The 16,382-nt window shown below is 37.4% G+C and overlaps 3 protein-coding genes across 5 annotated transcripts; 2 read left to right on the top strand and 1 right to left on the bottom strand.

Moving 5' to 3' along the window:
- LOC145205407 (L-threonine 3-dehydrogenase-like) lies at window positions 1-4,040 on the top strand. The gene is made up of 8 exons (XM_080078128.1): window positions 1-216; window positions 527-608; window positions 874-989; window positions 1,052-1,149; window positions 1,426-1,595; window positions 2,007-2,221; window positions 2,602-2,760; window positions 3,502-4,040. The coding sequence occupies exons 1-8, from the start codon at window positions 94-96 to the stop codon at window positions 3,613-3,615; spliced, it is 1,077 nt and encodes a 358-aa protein (XP_079934254.1). The 5' UTR covers window positions 1-93; the 3' UTR covers window positions 3,616-4,040.
- A 583-nt stretch (window positions 4,041-4,623) lies between these two features.
- On the top strand, window positions 4,624-14,647 carry LOC145205165 (uncharacterized). Of its 2 annotated transcripts, none has more exons than XM_080077821.1 (18): window positions 4,624-4,932; window positions 5,408-5,645; window positions 6,211-6,324; window positions 6,869-7,082; window positions 7,426-7,569; window positions 7,917-8,081; window positions 8,415-8,479; window positions 8,925-9,047; window positions 9,114-9,227; window positions 9,530-9,660; window positions 9,865-9,974; window positions 10,707-10,821; window positions 11,229-11,390; window positions 11,628-11,762; window positions 12,043-12,169; window positions 12,389-12,522; window positions 13,141-13,265; window positions 13,455-14,647. In XM_080077821.1, exons 1-18 carry the CDS (start codon window positions 4,820-4,822, stop codon window positions 13,499-13,501), a joined length of 2,376 nt encoding a protein of 791 aa, XP_079933947.1. In that variant the 5' UTR covers window positions 4,624-4,819; the 3' UTR covers window positions 13,502-14,647. The 2 variants fall into 2 exon arrangements, with proteins under 2 accessions (XP_079933947.1, XP_079933948.1); XM_080077822.1 differs by having other exon boundaries at window positions 12,058-12,169.
- Window positions 13,635-15,135, bottom strand: LOC145205166 (NHP2-like protein 1). 2 transcript variants are annotated; one of them, XM_080077825.1, is made up of 4 exons: window positions 14,940-15,135; window positions 14,571-14,685; window positions 14,210-14,347; window positions 13,635-13,832 (listed from the first exon to the last, which is right to left on the bottom strand). In XM_080077825.1, the coding sequence occupies exons 1-4, from the start codon at window positions 14,940-14,942 to the stop codon at window positions 13,708-13,710; spliced, it is 381 nt and encodes a 126-aa protein (XP_079933951.1). In that variant the 5' UTR covers window positions 14,943-15,135; the 3' UTR covers window positions 13,635-13,707. The 2 variants fall into 2 exon arrangements, with proteins under 2 accessions (XP_079933951.1, XP_079933949.1); XM_080077823.1 differs by lacking the exon at window positions 14,940-15,135 and having other exon boundaries at window positions 14,571-14,691.
- Between the last annotated feature and the right edge of the window lie 1,247 nt (window positions 15,136-16,382).

Here is a 16,382-nt window from a genome sequence, read left to right on the forward strand (position 1 = left end):
TTGCTCAATCTTCATTTTAAATGTTGGCAGTTTAACATACGTGTCAAGTCATTTCATTTGCAGAAGTCTGCATTAAAACACGCTTGAAACAAGATGGATAAAGTCAACAAGTTGATGACAACCCTGGTAAAACGCACAGAGGAGGAGGGATATGAAATAGAGCAAGCTCCAACGCCTCAACCCACTGAGGATGAAGTCCTTATCAGAGTCACAAAAGTAAGATGCTGTCTTAATGCCAAAATGATGGTTATGTAGGAATTTCACTAATTTTAGACTAACCAGGTGTCCCATGCAATCTAGATTTAATTTTGCAAACATTTCAAAAATGTAATGAAAAAGAGACTTTGAGTAGAGGAAGTTTAAAAGTTTGGCTTTACAAGTGTTTAGATATAGTTTTATTCTAACTGTTTTAATTTATTTGATTCAATCATCATACCAGAACTTGCAGAAAATACCTGCATGTATACACAAATAATTGAGATATATCTGTATAACTTTTTTGTTGCTAAAATAATCTTTTATTCAGGTTGCCATTTGTGGTTCAGATATTAATCTCTACAAGTGGAATGATGTCGCCAAAGTCATTGCAGCTTTACCTTTTACACCAGGTCAGTTGATAGCTTGACATGATAATCTCATTCACAAAAGCTTCAAATAGTTTGGCCAGAGCAGCCGAAATATTGCAATACTTGACCTGAAAAAAATTACTGTAGTTAGTCATACATCAATATTACAACATAAAAGCACTGACTTGATTAAACATGCCATTATAGAGACAAACTAAAGTAAAATCCTAAAACCTGGGCAAAATTGGAATTGCATCCACTGCCTTTGTACAGTGAAAAAAATTAGACAACCCCTTTTTGTTATTAGGTCATGAGGCAACTGGAATAGTTGTTGCGAAAGGAAGCGAAGTTAAACGACTTGAAATTGGTGACAGAATTGCTGTGGAAAATCACTTTTACTGTGGTGACTGTTATCAGTGCAAGGTAAGCTACTGCATGTCACTGCTTACTGCAAATACTTTTTACCTTTCCACTTTGTTACACAGATAAACAGAGGAGATATTTGCAGTAAAATGTCACAATATGGACACGGGAAAGGAACAATTCATGGAGGGTGTTCACAATATTCAATTCTATCTGAAAAGTAATTTACACTTATATACAATTATTAATGCTTTTTAGTTTGTTTCATGAAATAATATTGGACCAAGTGGCTGCCATGCATCAAATATTAATCGGACAACCTGAGATTGTTAATGCCAACTTAGCCATGTATGAAATTGTATGACCATCAAAGTGTAAATATGCCTGTTAAGCAAACTTAACAATACAGGACTTAGTTATACCACAAAACAAGATAAACCAAAGCACAACCTTAAAAACACTTATTAGCGTCATCTCAAGCAAATTTATTATCTAGGTATTGTTACAAACTTGTGCACAACATATCAGATGTTGAAGCAGTTTTGTTGGAACCGATGGGAGTGGCTCACAACGCGATAGAGAGGCTTGAAGTTAAAGGGGAAAGAGTTCTTGTGATTGGATGTGGACCTGTAGGCTTGCTTGCTGTTGCATGTGCAAAAGCTTTAGGTGAGCTACTATAATTGTTAGGTGCTATAAGAAGCAATCAACATGTTATGAAATTTTTGACAACATTGGTGTTACTGATCAGGTCTAGGTTATACTTAGTGGTATTTAAGACTTCTGGAACTAATTTAAAGAGCTTGCAGCACCCAGTGGTCCAACATCAAATGTCTAAATGCTTTGGTCTGACCGTTTTGGTAAAACTGCCATTATCTCATGTAAATCAATAGTTAAATATGAGGCCATGGAATTTTTTTGGTGGGAAACACTGACCAGATTAAGTTTACAATCATATCTTGTACTGGTGCATTACAACCTAACCTATCACGTTAATCGGCACTGGTAGCTTATATATTTCACAAACTTCTAGTCACACAAACAAATATCAGCAATTTAAAACAAGTCCATGGTTACCAGGTGCAACTGAGGTGATTGCAGCCGACATATTACCTGCAAGGTTGGAGCTTGCTAAGAAGATGGGAGCCAATATCGTGATCAACTCCCGGGATGGTGGAACTAATCATGTGAAAGAAGAAATCATGAGGATCACGGGAGGAGATGGGATTGGAAGAATTTGTGAAGCAAGCGGGGCAGCCATGATGTTAAATGGATGTTTTTCATACCTGAGAAAGGTCATTTTCAAAGTGAAAAATGAAATATGATAAGTTTGCACATGAAATACCAATTACAGCAAACCTGTTAAACCGGATTCAGTTAATCTGGATCTTCACCTCATTCGGACAGAGATTAGGGACAAATGATTTGTAATGTGGTAAGGCTTTGACAGTTAATCAGGATATTTTTCTAATCTGGACAATTTTTTGGGTCCAAACAGGTCCGGATTAACCAAGGTTTACCGTATTCTAAAACCCAAGTTTTGTACATGTAGCCAACTGGTTGGAAATATTTACAAAAATACTTTAGGTCTCTAAGGATTTAAAAATTAAACTACCATAATAATATACCATAAACCTGTTTGAAAACTTTTGTCATATGATCACTTTATCTACAGGGAGGCCGTGTGACGATCCTGGGTCTTCCGAAACAACCTCTTCATGTGGAAAATGTACTTCAGGACATCGTATTTAAATCGCTCACCATTTGCACGGTGCATGGAAGAAGAATTTTCCACACTTGGGAGGAATGTGAGAGATTGATTGCTGAGAAAAAAGTGAGTTTGATTTTGCTGTGAATCTTTTGCCACCTATACCAGCTATTTCCTACATATGCAGAAAAATGTTTGTTCGTTCCAATAAAACCGTTTCATTTGTGACGTAAAAAGCAAAATGCTTTTTTATTCAAACGTTTCAGCACATGCTCAAGCCATCATCAGTGATATGAAGGCCATCTTTTACAATGAGTTTAAAACCCGGACGACATTATCTGGGTCAAAGCAAGAGATTAAATTGAAAGTATTTGTTTCGTAATGTTTTTGTAATTATATGACAATAATTCTGCAAAAAGAATACGAACAAACACTTTTAAGTTGAGTTAATGCTTAGTGAAAAATTTGTCCTTAAGAATCTAAAAATCGCCGCCACATTTGTTTACCGTAAATCCGCACAAACGCGCGTGCGGGACCCATTAGTTTTTGTTTACAAAAACAATCATATGTGTAGATCAAATGATGAGTATAGTAAATTGGTAGATAGCATATAGAACATATAAAATGGAAGTATATCAGAAAGCCACCCTTCTAGTTAACAGGTGTAACTGATGTGGCCCCTCATATCGCTGATATGGCATGAGCATTTGCCGAAACGTTTGAATAATTAAGCATGTCGCTTTTTACGTCTATTTGAGATGTTATTTTCGTCAGTAAACTTATGAACAGATCCGTATATAGTTTATCATTTCATTTAATCTATGCAAACTTATACTAAGTTAGTAACTAACTTTGTAACTTTTTTAGGTTGATGCAAAAGTAGTCGTTTCCCATGATTTACCGATGTCGAAATACAAAGATGCATTCCAGTCATTATTATCTGGACAAGCTTGCAAAATTGTGATGGACCCACAAACATAATCAGTTGGGGGGAAAAACTGTACAGGAATGCAGAGATGTAATTTTTTTACCTAATTTCTGAAAAACAAAATGTGTTATGATTGAACTATTGCCCCTTCCAATGTTATTTCTACATCAACGTTGACAACTAAATTGCTTTCTGCTGTCAGGGACTTTTATGTCTCCATACAATTGGGTTGGGCAATTTTTTATCGTTCAGTATAATTCCTGTGTTAGTTTTTTCTCTTTACGTTGCAATATTCAAAATGGTGAGATAACCTCAATTTGTAATGTATTTGTGCAATGAGATTTGACATGTTGTGTGAAAATTCATGAATTGTAATTGCTTTTGGTCGTAACGATTTAATTGTGTCGTTTTTCATTGGGAATATACGTGTAAAACTGTTTAAATGTATGGTTTGAAATCAAATTAAACGAATCCGATATTTGGTGTTGCCAGGACAAAAAAGAGGAAATTGTTCCTTGTATAAATTCGAATATAACACATTGTACACGTCATAGAGCAGCACAATGGGGTATAATTACTGATTGTGATCGTCAATGAGGTCACTTATTCCATTGTCAATCAACTTTGGTGACAATACATAAACTCTCAATAGATTTTTACGGATGAAATGTTATGAATGACTGGCATCGCGACACACAAGACAATAACGTCTGTATACAACCGTGTTTATTACGAACATCTGATATCGGCTTGTAGTGCTCCGCCTAAACGGAACTAAGCTAATTTTATGTTGCAACAATGCTATGTTATAATTACATTTTTTAAATACTTTTGCAGTTTTTACTAAATTGTGAGTTAAGTGAGGTATATATTTGATAAATATCGTATAGGATGTTATTTTTGATTTAGATTTGGCGTTTAAATGCAGCGCACAGTTTAGCAAAGCTCATTAGGAGACCCATGTTACACAAAGGAAATCAACAAAAGCAGCATTTCTATAACAATGTTGAAAGCTTTTGATTTAATAAACAACATATTATCATAAATAGAGATCAGACAAATGCGATTTTGTAACTACCAACCAAAACAGGCAAAAATAAACGTAGCAAAGTGGAAGTTATAATCCGGTTTCAATAGCAGCGTTGGGTTGTAATGGTGTTTGTGGTACATGCTAGGCCTCATTGTGGGGACAAAGCCTAATATTTACAGTAAACTAGCAGCAGATGTGTGTATTGGAAGGAGCATAGGACAAACAGCATGTTACCTGGAACGTTGTACCCTAAAAAAACACACGGCAGATCTCTTTTTGTCGGCGAATTTAAACAACATGTCACAGTGCCACCGTCGGAAAGCTCAAACGCTGCTACAAGGTGAGATGGTTTGTAGTGTAATATTTTAGTTATAATTTTATTATAGTGTAAAGTTTTACCAAATATCCATTCTTAGTGCATGAAACCTCGGTTAAGTCAGATTTGGTACAATTGATTTGTAATTTGGTTTGAACTAATTGACATCAGTTAAACCGGATCTTCGTCTAATCCGGAAAATTTGTCGGCCAATTGGGTCCGGATTTACCGAGGTTTCGTAATTTTGCTGGCAAGTCGCGATAAATTCGGGTAATTTTGTTGCTTTGTCGGTCAAATTTGCTTTGCCTAGTTGCTGTACCATCAAGAAATGGTTTCGCTTGGCGCAGTCGTTCTCATACTGACGCAAGATTTGCTTTTAAAACGTAACTATAGATATCTGAATAGGAATCGAATATGTTGATTAACTTTTCCAACGCTAAAAACTTTGGGTTAGCGTCCAGAATTTCGTCTTCAAACATTAATGCACACCCTTTCACAGCAAACCTGACGACCCTGGGAACGACTCGCCTGAAATAAACCGACCCCAGGGCGACTCGGTTAAGGTATCTCAGAAGACTCTCACTTACGGAGAGGAGAAGGGTGAGAGGAGCAGTAAGGAGGTAATCTGGAAGAAAACAGAGGCCGCATCAACCAGTGTGAAACCTAAGAAGGGAGCTGCAGCAAAAGCTTTCTTCAGTCCGGCAAACCCAGAACCACGTGACACAGATACTGAACAGGTTGGTGAACTTTTCAAAAATCAACGAAAACGGAAATAGTTTAGGCTACTGTCGTGGGTTCGAATCCCACCACATGCTATAGATTTTTTTACACAACAACGTAAATTAGGTCATCATAACTCGAGCTTTTTTACCCGCAAATTACCAACATTATCTCTCGAAAATTAATCTATAATGACTGCATCTAACACTCAATATAGTCAAAATATACAACAGTCATAGTACGCCAGGCCCATTGAAGACGTCATACCAAACCAAGCCGGTCTCCCAAGCATTCCCATATGGCAAGGCGTATAGGCTAGAAAATCCAGCCTGCGGTGGGATTCGAAGCCGCAACAGGAGTCTTCCTGGAACTCGCGCTTGATTTGGTATAACGCCTTCAATGGGCCACACAAGCTTATTAATATATGGTTGTAATCACTGGTCTGCATGGACGCTTCAGGACTGATCGCAGTTATGGATTTATGTTCATCTTAACTCAATACAATAAGTGCATTTTATAGTTTATGATAACGAGGTAGGTATTGACCGCGATAAGTAGGTGCATAAACTTCCTGTTGTTCAGGACGAGGAAGGCGACGGAAAGAAACGAAAGAAACCGAACACTCCGCCGCAACAAACATCGCCGCGGAAGAATATTCCCCCGCGACAAATCCACTTCCCGCTCAAAACACGACTGGTGAGAAACGCCAAGTTTGTTTAGCATTCTTGTGGGTCGACTGGGTCACAAGGTCAAAAGTCATAGGTCGACATATGTATGGGTGAATGATTGTTAAAACGTGGCAGAGAAAACTTATAAAACTGTGTTGTGTCCAAACCAAGTCACTGCTAATACAGAACAAAACCCACCCTATAGTATTGCCACAATCCTTTAATCAAACCAATTATTCAACCCCTTAAATGTGTTGAGGGGGCCATGGTGAAAAGTGACGATGTTGATTCGATCTATAGATCGATAGGATATCTTAAAATGTTTTCTTCATCTCCCTGTTTCATACACTTTTAAAAAGTGAAGAAGCAATTTAGGCCACAAACATGTCATTGTGGGTGAAACAACTAAAGCTTGTGTTTCAGCTAACTTAACTTTTTAAAATGCTAGGAAGTTGTCGTTTCCGCCCATACAAGAGGGGAAATCCCAGCGCAGCTTGCATTAACAGCATCTAGATTTTTCACCCATTTTGGTGTATTTCAATACTTTTTAATTTCCAACTTTTGACTGTCAGGTTGCAAAAGGCAAGGAACACCAAACATCAAGTCCAAAAGTAATTCGGACAGCAGAAACCGAACACGTGGAAGAAGAAGAAGCAGCAGAAGAAGATAAATCTAAGCGGATTCCTGATCAAGCCGAACCTGCTGAAGAACCCACGAAAACCATCAACACAGCGCAAAACAAACCGGAGCAAAACTGTGAAGAAATCGTAAAACCAAAAACTGAAGGTAGGTGAAATACAACTGCTGCAAACCTCGGTTAATTTGGATCTTTTTGGATCAAAAAATGTCCGGATTAGGCGAAGATCCGGATTAACCGAATCCAGTTTACGGAGTTTTACTGTATTTATATTTCTGCCGGTTTTATTGCCTTAAAACTCTGCAAACCTCATCAATAAAAATTATTATACAGTGAACCTAGTTAAACCGGATTCGGTTCATCCGGATCTTCGCCTAATCCGGACAAACTTGAGGTACAAACGGGTCCGGAAGTTTACTGTGTGTTTTATTTCAAAGTTTTAAAATGAACCAATAACTTTAACCATATGTTACATATATTTCTGGCGCATAGTTTCCAGCTCCAAAGCGAGCAAAGCGTCATCAGAAGGCCACGAGAGCGGTGAAAGCGATCACGAATCACAGGAGCAAGATTCAACGTCAACAGATGATAAGCACAAATCGATCGTGATCAAACCTCTGGATCTTGCTGGATACAGTAAGTATATAGTGACGAATACGTGGAGGGAATTAAACATGCAGTGAATGCCACATCCTCGACAACAGGGTTTAGGTCGCACGCGATGATCGAAAAATCCTCTTGGTGTGGCCATCAGTATAAGGTTGAGAACCGCTGGTCTAAACTAACCGTCATTGTAGATACAAGTAACACAAGATTTACATTATGATTCAAAAGTGTCACTTAGATACTGACTGTTTTAAGATACACATACAATCCTGACCTTATTACCCACCAAGCACTTTGTGGTCCCATGCAATGTTTAAGTGTTACTTGGCGTGGAGGTCGAAGTGTGCAGCTCTCGAGAATTTGTATTATTTCTGCAGAACTCGATTCCGAACAGGAGGAGACTTTGAGCGTTCTACAACCTGACGCGGTTGAAGACATCAAACGTGAACTCGCACAGAAAGGAATAATCATCCTTCCGCCGAGTCAAGCGCTCCCAACTCTTCCTGAAGTTAACGAAACAACCGAAGACCAATCACAGAACGGTAAGATACGTGGTTGCGTGGTTTCCAACCTTTATGGACGAAATCCCTCACTCAACAATTCAAAGCATATTTTTATCCCTTCCCAATAGACTACATAGTCGTTTGAAATAGAGTGTTTTATCAACTTTACAGGTAATAGAGGCAAAGCACATAAAAATCGAACTAAATTTCTCCCCTAAAGTTTAAAAGTTCCTCCCCGATTGGAAACCGTTGGTTTATCAAAGTGTTTCTTGGGCAAAACAATTTTTAAATCACATTTCTACATCATTGCAAGCGCAAACAATGACGCCAAGCTGTAAATCATGGGTTTTAATGAAGTTTTTTTCTTGACAGGAAGCAACGACGGAGAAATTGAAGACGAAGAAGACAAAGAAAGTCTCGACGACGGAACCGGAGAGGTGAGATTTCAAAACTAGCTACAAATACTTCGTAACTTAAAACGTTGCAACTCTGCCTAAGCACACTAAGTGGCGAACAGTGGCGAAATCGTGAAAAAAATCGCAACGTTAAAAAATAAGTGACAACCATTAGGCCGGGAAATGGAAATGTCTTAGGGGGAAGACAACTGACAGCAGTGAGTTCAACTGTACCTTGTTGAAGTTTATGCCCGTTTTGCAGTGATTTGTTGCTTTATTGAGCGAATTGGAATTTATTTGTTTCCCAAATGTTAAGAATAAGTAATCCAGTATCAACCATTGGACTGGGAACTGGAAATATCCTAGTAAAAAAAATTAAGACAAGTTATTGCGGTTGAGTAAATGTTGAAAGTTGAAAGTTTATGTCCATGTTGTAATGCAACGTTGCTTTTTGAGCGAATTTGAATTGCTTTGTTTTTCCTGTCAGGGAGCATCCGATAAACTCGAAAGAAAGGAGGGATTCAAAACGAACAAATCGTTTGAAATCCGGAGATTACAAGCAAAAGCAGAACGGGAACGTGAAAGTAGAAGAGCTCTGTTCGGTCGAAGGGTAAATTTCAACATTTCAAACTTTACCACCTGGTTCATCCTATTTCTTTAATGGTGGGTTTTTCAGTTTCCGAAACTCAGGATGAAAGCTGAAAGTCCGACGAAAGGTCACGAAGGAGAAACGAAGGGAGGGAGGTTGAAAAGTGCTCTCAAACCTCCAACCCCACCCAGTGGTGACGAGGTATAATAAAAAGTTTGCAAATACAGTCAACCTCGGTTAATCCTGACCCGTTAATTGGACCAAAAATGTGCGATTAGGCAAAGATCCTGATTAACCGATGTCGGTTAGTTCAAGCCACATTACAAATTATTTGTACCTCGAGTTTTATCCAAATTTTGCAAAGATCGGGGTTAACCGAATTCAGTTTAACCAACGTTTACTGTAAAAACAAAAATTAACTAACAAACAATTGGCTTTTTTTCTGTGGCAAAACACGTAAATATTCAGGACAAAACAAACACGCTTTGTTATTACACCCACAGACTGGGCGCGGTATTTTAAAGTCTCCAAGTCCATTACCGGGAAAAATGAAGATTTCTGTTCGAATTCGTGACCCCGAGTTCGATTACCAGGAATATACGGATGTTGAGCTCGAATCAGATTCTATGGACAGGTGTGTATACCAAGACGAATCAGCCATTTCTACGAAGATTCGGTTTCGACCGAATAATTCGTTGCGATTATAGGCGCACAATATAGCAAAGAAAGGATCTCTAGATTTTATTTTACCTCCATTACAACACAATAGTCTCAAAGCAGTCCTTATCAACTTTACAATCGCAAAAATAAACAATGAAATCATATTTTTTGTGTTTAGTGTTCGGGCGAACAGTTTTCTTTCATTCTCGGATTTGGATGAGCGCACCGAGGTCTCATCGGATTCATCTACTTACAGCACAACCACGTTTAACAAATCCCCAAGTGAATGTAAGCATTGTAACAATAAAAAGTAAAAGTCTCCTTAAAAATATGTGTGTTGGTAATTTTTCTTGTTTTAAACAAACACAAAAACTTTTTTATGTGCAATTGTCAAACAATGGGGTTGTTAGCTTGATTCGATGCAAGACATTAAAAGTCTAGCTACTTAAAAATTGCTGGGTAATTTTTCTCAATTTGATTCGGTTTAGGTGACAAAATGCATGGCTTTGGTTTAGGTCAGTAGTTCTCAAACTGTGCGTCGCGACGCCCTGGTGCGTCGTTAAAATTTTCCAAGGGCGTCGCAGAATATTTCCGTTTCGTAACTTTTTGTTGTTGTATCAATAAACCCAACTTTAATGATAAGTTTCCTTATTACCTTTTATTTGCTGGTGTGTCGCAAGTCCACAAAATTTTTCCAGAGGCGTCGCAACACAAAAAAGTTTGAGAACCACTGGTTTAGGTGATAAATGCACGGTGATAAAATACATGGCTTAGTTATTTGGATAACGCTGTCACTAGAACGAACTATGACAAGGGGTCAAATTAAAACCACCAAAATGTAAAACTTGAATCATCTGTATTGAGCGCACGTTGATTCGGGACGATTTCGGTAAAAGCACAGTTTTGTGAACATCAGCATGATATGTTATGGTTCAGCCCAATTACGCCTCTGTATCATTTCAGTTCTTGTGTATGAACCTTTTAGAACTACACATTAAAACTACACGTATCCTTGCGCAGTATCACAAAGTGACGACGACCGGTCGTTACAGGGCAGTGCTTTGCATCGCCTCTACGATGAGATTGACACACTCAGTCCTTCAAGACAGGCAGAATACACAGATGCCACCAACAGGTATGGTCTTATGCTTGCTCAGTACTTTGCCTACCATACTATGGCTAGCTGCTCTTTACCTTAGCTTGTAGTTGTGGATAGCAGACTTGCATCTGTGCGCAATTTATGCCTCAATTAAGTAACCACAATAAAAAAAAATATTTTTCCCAAAATGAGGAGTGTATAAATAAGTATTGCTATTCCAGCGGTATTATAAATCTTTAATTGCTGGAAGAGCATTACTCGTTTATGATAAGCGTATATTAAGGAAAGGGACTGATGTTGCGCAACGTCGGCACGCAAAATGCAGTTGCAAAAAGCCATAATCAGCTTTCATACGTTTTTTGCAATGAAATTTATATTATAATGGCAATAACAACTGAAAAACTGTTTGTTGTTTATCCGAACGTGAAAGTTTTCTTCTTCAGGGAAATCGGTTCCCGGGATTCGAAACGATCTAGATCCGCGATGTCTCGGGTAACTAGATCTTCCCTCCATCTTCCGATCCAACAAGTTAACCCGAACGATTTGGTGGAAAATTACATGGAAACTTATCAGGACAGGCCCATGAACTTATTCGACTCAATGAGGTAATGTTAAGTCAGTAACTTATGAGCTATATGAAGTAAATGAAAAATTGCTGGTTAATTTTGTCCTGAAGACTTACGAACCACATGAAAAGAAAAGTACAATTCCTCCACGCAATTTTTGAAATCATTTCTGGTTTCGGATTTTAATCACACTTCCAGTTTTGGGAACATACTAAAAGTGAATGTCTTCAGTTTAACAAATGCACTAATATAAAAAAACGTTCTGTTTTTTTCCAGACACGAATCATCTCGGCAAGGAAATCGAGAGAGGCAACGTAGAAGAGAAAAAAGAAGAAGGGTGAGCTTCGTTGGGGAAGAATCGCCACGTCATCATAATAACGATGAGTTTGCAGTTGAAAACGAGAGGAGATCGTAAGTTGGGATTTTTTACGTGGGAAACGTCAGAAATCGATAAACTGGTTTAATGGCTTTTTGCGTAATAATAAGGCCAAACGAGAACTAAACTTTGGGATACAAAAGACTTTTAATTGTCAGAAACTCAAAAGTTGTTTTGTATCGTAGTAAACAGGGAGCTAATGCAAACGTTGTATAAAGTCGTCAACGATTTAGATCACGCATTTCTGATACAAAACAGCTTTCGTATTGTGAAGCTAGTACAAGGTTAAACCCTCAGATGAAATGCTTTACACAGAAATTTCTATGACAGAGCTTCGAGCTCGAGACAACCAGAAATGGCGGTGGCATTCGGACCAACAATACTTCCGCTGAAACCGAAACAAGGTTACACCCGGAAAGAATGGAAAAGAAGAGTTGAGAAGGTGAAAAGCAAGCTTATAACCAACTTGTGTTACAATTTATAGAGCTCTTCTGGTAATTGTATTTTTATTCCGACGTTTCGACGTCCTTTACAGGCCGCCTTCATTAGGATAAACCTTTATAGGACGTTGAAATGTCGGTGTAAACATACAATTGGAAGAAGAGGTCTTTAAATTAGATATTATGCCTGGCAGCAACAGCTTATATATACTATGTTACAGTTCTTCGAAACATCGTACGCAAACCGGGAACACACGGGTTCGCGAAGGAGGGACCGTGACAATATGAACGACACAACCGCCCTGAACGACAAACAAATCGAGTTTGCTGGGACATGCGCTTGCTGCCGGAGAAGGTTTAAACAAACAACTGATGTTAACGATTTTACAAATAAACAACCGAAGTTTCGACGTCCCATACGAGACGCCTTCATAGGGACAATGGCATATCTCGAAACCCAAAGTTCTGATAAACCGACAATTGCAACGTGAATGTATATTCCAAAGCTCTATAAAACGTAATGCTCGTTCATACTTTGGGTCTGGCAGCAACAGCTTAACGGATGTTAACATTCACGAAAAGGTCAAGCACAGAAATATGGGTGGTGTGACAAAAATCGGCGTAAAAGGGACATTAATCATTTTCTGTCCAGTAAAATTTCCTTGTAAGTCACACTTTTAATTCGACCAAATTTATGGATAAAAGTAGCCACGCATATTAGGTACACAAGACACGGACTTGAATAACAGCTTTAACAAAAAGCAAATTGCCAGCGACGTAGAGTAAAACGTATTCATATTCACAAACAAGCGCGTTTCCGCTGGTGCATTACATTTTACACTGATGATGACAATAGTTTTGTCGAAACGTTTGTTTTAATAAAAATGAATACGTTTTACTCTACGTCGCTGGCAATTTGCTTTTTGTTAGCCACGCATAATTTTGGACGTTGCAAAGTATTTTACTGTTGCAGATGCCGACCTCTCTACAATTTGTTGGATTGCTCAAAGAAATCAACCATCAGTCACCTTCTATGGGTGTTCCTCCCCACAATCATCATCACAGTGTTGGTTTGCGTATTGATACTAATTGCTGCAGGTACGCCAGATGCTTTTTACTTGAAATTTTCCTTTAAAATCATCGCTCAACATAGTCTGGTGGTTATAATAATACACGGTGTGTCCACAGCCAAAACCTTAGGTTACAAAGTGACTTCTGGGCTAAGTTAGCTGGCGACCCTTTTTTATGCACGGAATAAATGTCTCAAATATGATTTAACATTTCCAGACATTATTCCCTTGAACGGACAAACAACAAACTCAACTTCAACATAAAAACCTGTTTGAATAATCAAAAGAAAATACCAACCCAAGTTGATGCCAGCAACAAAGGCTATTTGAGTGTCTACTCAGCAAAACTAGCAGAGATAATAACAATGAGATTGTTCCAAACAAGAGAATCAAACAATGTGATTGTTCATGTTGTATTGACAGTGACAATTGAAATTACAACACACGATGGCAGTATTAACATCACATTTTTACACAAGCAGTTTTTCGATGTTATTTTTCAAACTGTCAATTTGTGATTTCAACTGAGATCCTTCCTTGACAGTTATCGATCCAGCAATTACTGGACGAGAAACGCCACAAGCTCGTCCCAAACCTGGGAGGAAAAAAACTTCAGTTACTAATATTCTTTCAATTGAAATGGTTTAAATATTTTAAAAATTGATAGGACATTTATACACAACGTTTCTTCAGCCAATAATTTCCCACAATGTCAATATCTTGAACCTAATTAAATATTAATGAAAATTTTAAAATCACAACAAAAATAAACAAACATTTTTTAAAAATAAATATTACTTTTTATCCTACTTCTGATATATTCGCCAATTTTCTCAGCTAGTTAATATTTTTCCAAAAAATCCAAAGTTATGTTGAAGAACATGTAGTGTTAGAAAAATGTTACAACAACTTTTACAAAGTTACTGTATAGTTTGCCAAGTGTCAATTTGTTAAAATATATTTGTTACATACTTTGTTTTGAGGGCACAAACACATATGGGACATTTTTATCTTCACACAATAATGGAAGGTGAAGCAAAATTTCCAATGGTTCTGCATCGGCAGCCAGAACAATCAGCTCAGATATTCCACGATTCAATGTTTTCGTTGCTAAAAAAGTCTCACATTTAAGAATATGTTAAAAACCAGCTTATTAAAACACAATTCAATAATGTAAAATTTAGTAGCCAACAAAATGGTGTCATGGTGAAAAGAAAGTATCACAACTTTGTATGTATTCCTAAACATTGCTTATATTATTACAACATTGTATTTTAAACTTATTTTCTAAAAAAGATTTGTTATACTGGTTATTGAACTTATTGTGATTTACCTTCATTTGCACCCTTGCGAAGCTGTTTATAATTTGCCGCTTGTTGCATCAAATCCAAAATTGTTTTTGTCAAACCATCATTGGCCAAAGGATAAGCTTTGGGATTTATGCCAGTCTGCATAAAAACATCATTTATACATGTGAGATCCACATACAGCTTTTTAATATGTAAGCTATTGCTGCCAGGCATAATATCAAGTTTATAGAGCTCTATAAAGCCAAAAGAGCTCTATAAACTTGACACAGTGTTTAAATTATATACATTCATAATTAAAAGTTTTCAAAGCAGAAAATAGAAAAACTATAATGTTTGGCAAAAATATAACTACTCTAAAATCTGGTGCAAAAATAGTGCAAAGTATATTTTACCATTTTTCAAATTGTTCGATTCCTCTCCGCTCACTAATGATCACGGCTTCACTGAGGTCCCTTTAGTTGTAATTCACATTAACTGTCGTAAATTTTAATACACAAGTTAGGTTTTCACACTAATAGTTTTGCAAACCTTGTGCTTCTACTTTCAAGCATTAACCACGTGTGAATGAAAACTACGGGCAAAATTTACTCCCCACTTCGAAAAAAATATTGCCAACAAAATTGCACGCATGAATAAATTGCTGGAATGTTTTTGCATATTTCCTGGTTTTGCACGAATGCTTTGAATAAAAAATGCAATAAATCGCAGCACTAAAAAATTAAATTGTATCTTAAATGGTGAAGACGCGTAGCTGAATGATTGTTATTCTTCAGGTAACATACCTTGCTCACATTTTGCATCATGGGCATTTTCGAAAAACTACTTCACAATAAGCGATCAGTCGTGAAAACAATAACTCAAACTTGCCAGGTCTGTAATTTTCAATGACAAAATTCTATTCGAAATAAAGTTGACAGTATGTAGTCTATCCTGATTACTGTTCTGCAAAGACACACTTACCGTTTTATTAATATAAACCCCAGCAAAAACGAAGTGATCATCACGATATATTTTAAAGTTTGTAGTTCTCTAAAATCTAAAGCTGATCAGATATTTAACCTAATAGCACTTAAAAGGTTGTAGCCTACTTCCTACTTATTTTTAGATGACCAGGTTTTAACGAGAGGTGTTTTAAATAGGTCCACTATAAGCTTCTTATCAATAAAGCGGGGTGGTCAAAGTATTTCTAAATATGTTGTCACCCTAAGCTGAAAAGGACAAAAATATAACTTACAAGTGGTGTATTGGCCACCAAGCGGCGATACAGAGTCGGTGAAGTGGTATTTGCCTTGTTTGGCGAAAACCTGCACGAGGTTAGAGAGTTCGCGGAAGCATTTCTTTTAGTTCTGCCCTGCACATAAACGGCAGGTGCTCATCTTGGGCTAACTGCTGGTTTGTTAAAATACTGAGGCAGCTGCGATCCGAATGACCTACAAAATCATTTCAAGGTCATTACTTCCACATGTTTCTGTTTGCAAGCGAGTTTTGTTACTTTTTAAGGTTTTACAAATTAGAGTTTCAAATAAACGAAAATTGATTTGGTCAAAAAACACCTAATGAAGACAGCAGCGATTGGTAAAATGTTCGCATCGAATCTATTTACTACACACCAACTCTCCAATGGCAAGCTATTTTTTCAGTTTGAGGTAAGCGGTTTCAAACCTGGGGAAATTTTGAAACATAGAGGGGAGGAATTTACTTTTTACATGTGGTTTGTAAATATACACTAACAAGGTCAGGAAATATAACCTGTGAAGTTGATAAAAGACCCAATTTTAAATGATGTTTGTAGGGTTTAGCATTAACTTAGGGAGGGATAAACATGTTTTGAATTG

This window comes from Phallusia mammillata, chromosome 8 (assembly GCF_965637545.1).
Source record: "Phallusia mammillata chromosome 8, kaPhaMamm4.hap1.1, whole genome shotgun sequence".
NCBI lineage: Eukaryota > Metazoa > Chordata > Ascidiacea > Phlebobranchia > Ascidiidae > Phallusia > Phallusia mammillata.